Source organism: Lactuca serriola, chromosome 2 (assembly GCF_051521515.1).
Source record: "Lactuca serriola cultivar US96UC23 chromosome 2, Lser_US96UC23_V15, whole genome shotgun sequence".
Classification (NCBI taxonomy): domain Eukaryota; kingdom Viridiplantae; phylum Streptophyta; class Magnoliopsida; order Asterales; family Asteraceae; genus Lactuca; species Lactuca serriola.
Genome location: NC_136409.1, coordinates 189,964,004 through 189,973,534, shown reverse-complemented (window position 1 = coordinate 189,973,534; position 9,531 = coordinate 189,964,004). Strand labels below are relative to the sequence as shown.

The 9,531-nt window shown below is 33.6% G+C and overlaps 1 protein-coding gene and 1 long non-coding RNA gene across 11 annotated transcripts; one reads left to right on the top strand and one right to left on the bottom strand.

Moving 5' to 3' along the window:
* Positions 1-888: 888 nt before the first annotated feature.
* On the top strand, positions 889-3,121 carry LOC145089880 (uncharacterized). The gene is made up of 4 exons (XM_079028268.1): positions 889-944; positions 1,080-1,908; positions 1,986-2,235; positions 2,310-3,121. The coding sequence occupies exons 1-4, from the start codon at positions 889-891 to the stop codon at positions 3,119-3,121; spliced, it is 1,947 nt and encodes a 648-aa protein (XP_078884394.1).
* Positions 3,122-5,520: 2,399 nt separating this feature from the next.
* Positions 5,521-9,309, bottom strand: LOC145087858 (uncharacterized). 10 transcript variants are annotated; one of them, XR_013700901.1, is made up of 7 exons: positions 9,050-9,309; positions 8,716-8,907; positions 8,509-8,599; positions 8,001-8,414; positions 6,682-7,494; positions 6,036-6,127; positions 5,521-5,927 (listed from the first exon to the last, which is right to left on the bottom strand). It is a non-coding gene; the product is annotated as an uncharacterized LOC145087858 (long non-coding RNA). The 10 variants fall into 10 exon arrangements; XR_013700899.1 differs by having other exon boundaries at positions 6,682-6,778; positions 7,444-7,494; positions 8,001-8,594; XR_013700896.1 differs by having other exon boundaries at positions 8,509-8,594.
* Positions 9,310-9,531: the final 222 nt, after the last annotated feature.

Here is a 9,531-nt window from a genome sequence, read left to right as displayed (position 1 = left end):
CTCCTATGATTTACTATCACTTCCTTGTGCCTGGTGGAGACTTCCACTTTGGTCTTAAACCCTTAGGCAATGATGATGATTTACGAACTTTTTCCCAATATGTGTGTGATCACAAAATCATGAGGGTATATACTGAACATGGTGAGACAAAGTTACTTACCTACTTTATGAATCCTAAACCTGTTAAGAAGGTAACTATTGTAAAAATGGATGAAATAGATGAAAATGATGACAATGAAAACCACACAGCTGAGGTACAAGATTTACCAAGCCCACCTAGATCATCCCCTGTTGAGGTTGAGGTACAACCATTACATGTCGTGGTTCATGATAGACAAAAAGAGCTTATTGCCAATGACTTTATGGAGGCAGCTACAAAATTTGATATTGGTTTGTGTCAAAAGATATTACAATCAAATGCAGATGTTCATGAACATGTACAAGTAGAAGTGGAAGAACATGTTCAAGATGAAGTAGAAGAACATGCACAAGTAGAAGTAGAAAAAAATGTACAAGATGAAGTGGAACTGGATCATGGACATGAGGCTGCCATGGAAGATAACTTGGATAATTACATAGACAACAACATGGATGATTACATGGAGACTGAAATGGAGCATGACAATGGGAGCAAATCTGATGGAGAAGATGGGAGCATATCTGATATGGGAGAGGGTAGTCACTGTGATGAGGAAAATGACAGTGAGGATAGTGAGGATAGTGATTAGGTGGATGAGGAGAATATCATTCCTGAAGTTGAAGTGGATATGAGGGATTTCCACATGAGCATTGACACTGAAGCAGAGTTTTTTGAGAAAACACTAAGGAATAGCATGGAGAAAGATAGAAATCAGGAGCATGAAGATATGGAGTTGGATGTTATTGACAATGATGAATGAGATTCAACAGATGATGATTCTGAGATGGGCAAGAAGAGAAGACAGGTTATTAAAGAATTAGGTAAGGAAAAAAGGTGTTCTTTAGTAGAAGTTCATAAACCAACATTTCGTATAGGACAAAAATATAAAAGTAAAAAAAGAGTTGAAAGACAAAATTGCCCATCATGCCTTGGAAACCAGGAAGAATCTTTTTATTAAGAAAAATGATAAACTTAGGTTGCGGGCCACATGCAAAGGAAAAGTAGTATTCAATGAGAGGCAAGTGGATGGACCTACCACTAGGAAGAAAAGTAAAGGCAAAAGTAAAAAGACAAAGACAAGTACTGAACTGTCTTGTCAGTGGGTTTTACAAGCATCTAGGAAAAGTGAGGAAGAAAGTTGGTGTGTGAAAACCTACCAACCTGAGCATTCATGTCTTAATACAAGAAAGGTAAGAACGGCCACAACAAACTTCATCTCTAAACAGATTATGGATCTAGTGGAATCTAACCCAACTGTGCCAATCAAAGCTGTACAAGAACTACTTCAGAAAAGATATCAGGTGAGCTTCTCCAAAGACAAGGTATTTAGGGCTATAGCAGATGCCAAAAAACATGTGATGGGAGACTACACAAAACAATATGATGTGCTGAGAGATTACATATTAGAGTTGCAGTCCACAAATCCTGACACAACTGTGAAACTGGAACTGGTTCCACAACCAAATCTTGTAAATGCAACTTCAAGATGTTTTCAGAGAATTTATATTTGCTTGGGTGGAATGAAAAAGGGGTTCAAAGCATGCTTAAGGGATTTTATTGGTTTAGATGGGGACTTCATGAAAGGATCTTACCCAGGGCAGATCTTGACTGCAGTTGGCTTAGATTCTAACAATGGTATATACCCATTGGCATACGCCATTGTTGAGTCTGAGAACACACAAAGTTGGAAATGGTTTCTAGAGTACCTGGGATATGATTTGGACCTGTCACAACTTTCAAACTTCACTTTCATAAGTGATAGACAAAAGGTAATAGATTTCCTTGATGTATTTTAGTTTTCTTATTACACTTGTATTATACTAACCACATTTTAATGACTTTGTAGGGCTTATTTCCAGCCATTGCACAGTTGTTCCCAGTTGCTGAACACAGATTCTATCTTAGACATATCTATGAAAACATGAGGAAGAGATGGAGAACTACTGAGTACAAAGAAAAGTTATGGAACTGTGCCAAAGCCACAACAGTGCAAGAATTCAATCATTTGATGAAAGAGTTTAGTGAATATGACATAGAAGCTTATGAATGGTTGAAGAAGATCCCACCACAACACTGGGCTAGAAGCCATTTCACAGGTAGACAACTCTCAATTCAGTGCTAAGTTACACAAATTTGTTGTATGCTGTTCTAAATTACAATTGTCTTGCAGGTAGACCAATCACAGACATGCTTTTAAATAACATATGTGAAGTGTTTAACAGTAAACTGATAGAAGGTAAGGATAAACTAATAATCATATGCTTAGAGTACATTCGGGAGTACATGATGAAGAGGATTTGCAATGTGATAAAGGTTCAACAGAAGTGTGCAGGTCCATTGACTCCAACAGCAACAAAGATCATGGAAACAAAGACAACAAATGCTTCTAACTACATAGCCAGGTGGAATTCCTCAGACAAGTATGAAGTACAAGGACCATGGCAAGATCAACATGTTGTTGACATGGGCCAAAGGGTATGCAGCTGTAGGAAATGGGAATTAACAGGAATTCCTTGTAAGCATGTGATTGCAGTCCTATTTGATAAAGCTGACAATGGTGAGGATGTGGGTGAACTTTACACTTATGTACACAAGGTGCATTGGCTTGAAACCTGGAAAGAGGCTTATTCCTCTAAGGTAGAACCAATCAAAGGTCGTATCATGTGGCCTGTTAGTGATTGTCCAATAAAGATCAACCCTCCTCCACATCGTAATCAGCCTGGTAGGCCCAAGAAGAAGAGGCAAAGATCCATGGAGGAAAAATCTCAAAGTCAGGCTCAAAGTCAGAGCCAAACTCAAAGTCAAAGTCAAACAATTGGTGCTAGTGGTATAGATGGTCATGGTCCAGGGGAAGTGGAAAACTCACAAGGAAGTTCATTACTGTCACTTGTAGCAAGTGTAAAAACAAGGGACATAATGCAAGAGCATGTAAGGGGCAAGGAGGAAATTGATGTGTTGTCTTGTTGGATTAAGACTATGTAATGTGTTACTTTTGGGAACCATTGTGTTGTTCTTTTGGGTGTCTGTTTTATGGTTTTGATGTTTTTTGGACAACTTTACCCTCCGTTTAGAATGATGTTTTTTTGGTCATGTAACAAGAATTTGGTATGTGCAAATAGTGGTTATTAACTTTGGATGTTCTTTTGTTTATGCATCATTGTCCTTTACTTTTTAGCATCTTTATGTTACTATTAGGTTATGTTAAGCATTAACAGTTTGTCCCATCACTGCTATGTCTAGTAGAACCAAAATATTTGGATGTTTGAAACAAATAACTTCATTACCCACTAACCATAACAATACATTCACTTGCATGTCCAAAAGAGTACATTCACAAACATAGCAATTTTCCCAAATCTACCACAAAATAAACCACTAAAACATGGACGAACTACTTCATCAGAAAAAAAAAACAAACCCAAAAAAAACCCAGCTACATATCAGGTACAACTTTAGTTTTGATTTTTCTTCCTTTATTTTTCCAATATCATACTTGAACATTTGATTTTCTTCCTTCAATTTTCCAACTTCAGTCTTTAGCTTGTTGATTGATCTCAGCAACCCATGTATTATTGATTTTGATCGTTCACACATTTGAGGGTTGATCCATCCCACAAACCCACATGTCGAATCCTAGCAAAATATAAGAAGGAATTGAGTGATCAGTGAAAAATCTTCATAACCAACCACATGAATACTAACCTCTTTAGGGCATCCCCAAAAACGTCGACCAGGGTTCTTATCAGTCCAAGCCGTTCGCACTATCACCATTTGACCACAGAAACACCTAACCATTGTTGATTTTGAGTTTGGAAGACACGATTTTGATTTTAGCAGGAGGAGATATCGATTTAGGGAAAAGATGAAACACACGTTCGATCTATTAATAAGGAGAGTAGACGTTTGGGGGTTTAATTTAATAAGATATCAAAGGAATGGGCGTGAATTGACAAAAATACCCTCACACAGACGGAGGGGGTAGACGGTTGTTAAGCCTTTGGACCAATTCCACAACAAATCAAAGCTTTTGGACCACCAGTGCAACCCCAAAACTTTTTGGACCAAACATCCAATTTTTGACATACCACAAGGACCAAACTTGCAATTTTGTCATAAAATAAACTATAATATATAGTTTAATGTCATTTATAGTTGTAGTTATTATTAATTAATTTTCTAAAATTTATTTGCTTAACATTTTAATCTTTATCATTGTAATTATTTAAATCTTCAAACATTTTATTTTATTTTAAAGGTAACAATATAATCATTTATATATAGTTATTTTTAACTATTATTATTGTAAGTTATTTTAAGCTATTTATTTGAAAACTTTTAACGATTATAAAAATATCTTTAGGAAATATTTTTGTTAAAATGATATTACAATTTAGTTTTTGCATTTAGCACTACAATTTATCATTTTTAACTATTCACAAAATATTCTTTGGGTTTTTTAAGTGGAACTGAAATTTATATTGAAGTTGACCATGTAATGTTATATTTAAATTAACAACTTAAGTATTTTGTCCAAACTGTTCAAAATTTGTAGCTTTAAATTGATAATGGTTTACATACAACAACATATTAAATCTAATAAATTAGGTATAATATGTTAAAAGTTAAAGACATAACTTTATAAGTAGAAGTAAAATTATTATTTTAATATTGAAATTTAGTTTATTTATGATTACATTTTAGGTTTGATAATTATTTAACCTTATTAACCAACTTATAATCATTATTAGAAAGACACTACAATTTATCACTTTTAACTATTTATAAAATATTCTTTAGGTTGTTTAAGTTGAACTAAAATTTATATTTAAGTTGATCCTGTAAGGTTATATTTAAATTAACAATTTAAGTATTTTATACAAATTGTTCAAAAGTAGTAGCTTTAAAATGATAATGGTTTACATACAACAACATATTAGACATAATAAATTAAGTATAATATGTTAAATGTTAAAAACATAATATTATAAGTAAAAGAAAATATATTCTTTTAATATTGAAATTTAGTTTATATTTGATTACACTTTAGGTTTTATATTTATTTAACCTCATTAACCAACTTATAATCATTATTAGAAAGAAATTGAAAAGTCATGGGAGTTTCAAATGAATGTGGTGAAAGGAAAAATGAATGGGAGTTTCAAATGAATATGGTGAAAGAAAAAATGCTAGCTTTATAAGTATATAATGAAATGATGGGGTTTATATTCTAAACTAGGTGGGGATCCCGGGTTGCGGGGGTCGGATGCGACAATTTTTTCCGTTACTATTCACTACCAAGATGTGTATCTCCTGAAATATAAAACACCTTAAAAACTGCATCACCGACCTCAACAATTACGATCAACAAATAGGGAAATATGTGTAATCAAAGTATTACGAATGCACATGGAAAAAAGATGTTCCAACCAAAAAACAAATGTAGAAAGATACAAACGGACACAATTGCAGACAATAAAAGGAAGAACAATTTCATGTAATGCCTTACCTGCAAGTTTGCAAATACATTGTTCTTCTTCCTCTAGGAAAAAACATCCATATAAATCATACACCAAAATGTGACATTACATTTAAATGATAAACCAAAAGACATTAATTACTTAATCAATATTCCATATCTGACATTAACCAAGAATTCCAAATAAACTCTCAGATGCGGCGTGAACATTACCTACGGTGGCTGTCAGTGCTTGACGATTCTCACGTGTGTCAAAGAATCCCATTTCTTGTAGTTGTGCCAGCTGTGTAGCATACAATTCTTCCGGAGGCACTGTTTTTTATTTTATTTATAAAAAATGAAAAATATATAAGTTTGTTTATTTGTGAGATATGAATGATGATTTTGACAAACTAAATAATAGGTAAATACGTTAGTTACCATTTGAATTGTTTGGCATTGTGAAGCCACTGGTTCCAAGCCCCTAAAAGATGTTCATAAGCATATATCCAATCTCATGTTGTTGGGCCCACCTACTACACCAAAAAACAGAATTATTACAAATATAATAATATTTATTAAGATTTAGTTTGCTACACCGGTTTGACATATTTCCCTGAATATACAAACAAAAAATTAATATCAAACCATGAATATCTATTACATGGTGAAGTGAAAATCAACATTTGAGTTGACCTATTAGAAAAAAAGGATAAACATTTTACTGAGTGGGTGGTTGCCTACCAGACAAAAGAGATTCCTGCAGTGTGATTATTTACTATAAATTGTAACAACAGTAGCTGAATGGATGCCTAGACCGGTGATGGTAATTAGCAAAAAAGTGACATTCTAAAATTGTAAATTCAACAAATACAAAAACTCTTAACAAACCCAAACATAAATCTTTTGCTATTGTTCCTTTGTTCTTGTTTTTTGTTTTAACGAAACATTTTTTGTCGCCTGCTTCAATCACCTTCCCATACATTTTTGTCCCCTCGAAGTAGTTATTGCATTCATTGTGAACAGGGGCAAAATGGTCCAACTTTTGTATAATGTGAAGAATAGATATTAAAAAAATGTCATTTACCGTGTTTTTAAGTATTCGATTGAATGTGAAATTTGCATATATGTTGTTAGCTGGTGAATGGATATGACAGCCTGTAATATTCATTGATCAAAAAAATCTGCAAAATTGGAACATTTTAATTAGAGCATGTTGACTTAAATTGGAAGGTTTTCATGTAGTAAATAAGCGAAAAATTGTACAGTTGAAATTCGAATTTTCCTTATTTCATATGGTTGAGCTAAGGAATTTCAGTTAAGTGGTATGATAATGATTTTCTGAGATTTAATTTGGCTCAGTTTATCAACCTTCCATCTCAATCCGACTCTAATATGTATGGACATTTTAATTAGATCCAAAAGGTTAAAACATAAAATAAGAACACTTACACCTTGTCAAACAGATAAGCCTTCCCATGTCGACAGTGGAATGTTTGTTATAAAAATAATAAAGATGTATGATGGTAACATAATTCTAAAAAGGAAATTTTTGAAGAAATTGAAGTTATAAGGTGACTTTAAATAAAAAAGACCATTTTTAAGAAATTTAAGTTATAAGTTTGACATATTCCATAAATAGACCATTTTGACCTTTATGCTTATTTTCACAGTAGAGCATCCATCCTATATAATTCTTCAATCGAAAATAACTAAACCATTGGAAGCGTGGATTGAAGAAACTTCTCATAATATGGTTCCTTTTTGTAGAGGATCTATTCTAAACATTAAATAATATGTCCGATCTGCATCAAAACTATCGGATTTAGAAGTGAAACGTATTCAGCACCTGACAAATCAAATTTGGTAATGGGGAAAGAAGATAAGCATATCATCCCACCTGACAGGTTACCATAGGCCGCCACAATCATAAGTAAAGAAGAAATAGTTATGGGCCAAAAAAAATCTTAAAGTAATTTTGTTATCAAGAGAATGAGAAAAAATAACATTTGGGCCATAAGAAAAGTAATTGTAATGAAATTGGGCCAATTGCAAATAATGTTTATTTTGTATTACATTAAATTTATCAAAGATTACAAAGATAATGCAAGCCCTTAGAAAGCATAGAATCCATGTTTGAGATGAATGATATGTGCCACTAAACCGATTTATTGTTTTTCAAGAAAGGAATTACAAAACAGAGTGCCCTGAGCATATAATCCACATTTCAATATTTGAGATGAAAGATATATGTCACTGTACTGATTTATTTTGCAGGAAAGGAATTGCAAAACATAATGATCATTGATTTCAACTTTTAAACATTTATATTTCATTAAAGCAATTGGGAACGAATTGCTTGGATATTTTCAAATAAACTTTGATAAGAACCATAACAAAACTTACCCCAAGTGAAAATTGAAAATGAATAATTTGCCAGTTTTAGTTTACGTTGCAGAGAAAAAAACAAAAGAATCCAATTCAACTGATAATTGGAATAACAAACATAAATGGCAAAATTGCAAACAATATCACTTATATTCCAATTCATTGAAAATCTCCTTAACTCTATACATGATGGGTTTCTATCTTTAATCACGAATCCAAGTCATGCATATGAAAAGTTATCATTAAAAGATATAATAACTTACCATTCAAAATCTTAGTGATTAATCTGAAACATAAATTACATTAAATAATGTCGATCATCCATCAATAATTAACATAACCTGATTGAAGCATTTCATTGAGCAGTTGGGTTGCAGAGTGAAATAGCAGGTAACTTGTAAACACCTATTGAAATTATGTTGGGCTCCTTTTCTGTCAAGAACAATCAAACCCAAAACCCATCAAGACTCCACTGATTTTCAGTCAAAACAAAGGAAAGAAAAACAAAATCAAAATAAAAAAACACCCCCTTGGTCGATCATTCTGCAATATCAAGGATGCCACCCACCTGCCGACTACCGCTCCGACATCCATCCACCATTTACGCTCCCTCTAACCTCATGGATGCCAATGACGAAAAAACAGGTTCCAAAAACTTCAGTAAATGGCAATCGAATTTGCATACAAAATAAAGATTACAAATCTTAACACAATTAATGGAGTTTGATCTGACCTGAAGAATAGCGAAAGCAAAACATAGCAAAAACAATGATTAGCTTCGATTTCATCAACAAAAGAAGAAGAAGCAGAAGCGAGACTTCGATCACAACACATAGAAGTGTACACAGGTGGTGGTCGTGGTTGTTCAATTGGAAGACGACAGTGGTGGTGGCCAACAAGAAGTGTACACAGGTAATGGAAGTTGCTGAAAAAAAAATAAAAAAATAAAAATTATAGATAAGAGAACGAAAGCAAAAAATTAAGGCTGAGGTTGGACATCGTTATACCCAAATGGAAGTAGACATCAATCCAAACCATTATCTAAAACACCTGCCTGAAGATCATACATGAGATTAGATGGTGAACCCTAACGGAGGTAGGCAACGGTGGAGGTGGGATGAGAGGGAAGCAAATGGATTGCGGAAGGCCGAAATATATCTACTGAACCGAAATCCGGAGGTGAGGTCAGGTTGGGCCATACCGACTGTGGCGGCTGTCGTGTCTTCGGCGGTGGGGACCTCGAATCCATGAAGCTAGAGATGAAGAAGAAAAGTAGAGAAGGAGATGAGGCGGTGAAAGGTTCCAGAAGGTGAAATATATTATCACAAGTCTCCACCTATGGAATGACACGTATCAACTCCATCCTTATCTATACACTACTGTTAATGATTTAAGGGACCAACTTGCCAATATCACAAACTTTAGTACCAAAAATTTGAACCACTAAGAATATGAAAACTTATCGACCAATTTTGTCAAAAAACCAAGATGTGCACTATTCATAAAGATGGTCATCTTTAATATATATATATATATATATATATATATA

Bases quoted from the DNA above. Each gene is read 5' to 3' on its own strand.
- LOC145089880 (XM_079028268.1), top strand. From the start codon at position 889: ATGATGAATGAGATTCAACAGATGATGATTCTGAGATGGGCAAGAAGA. The intron at 1,909-1,985 runs GTAATAGATTTC...ATGACTTTGTAG, and splicing joins TCATAAGTGATAGACAAAAG to GGCTTATTTCCAGCCATTGC. The intron at 2,236-2,309 runs GTAGACAACTCT...ATTGTCTTGCAG, and splicing joins GGCTAGAAGCCATTTCACAG to GTAGACCAATCACAGACATG.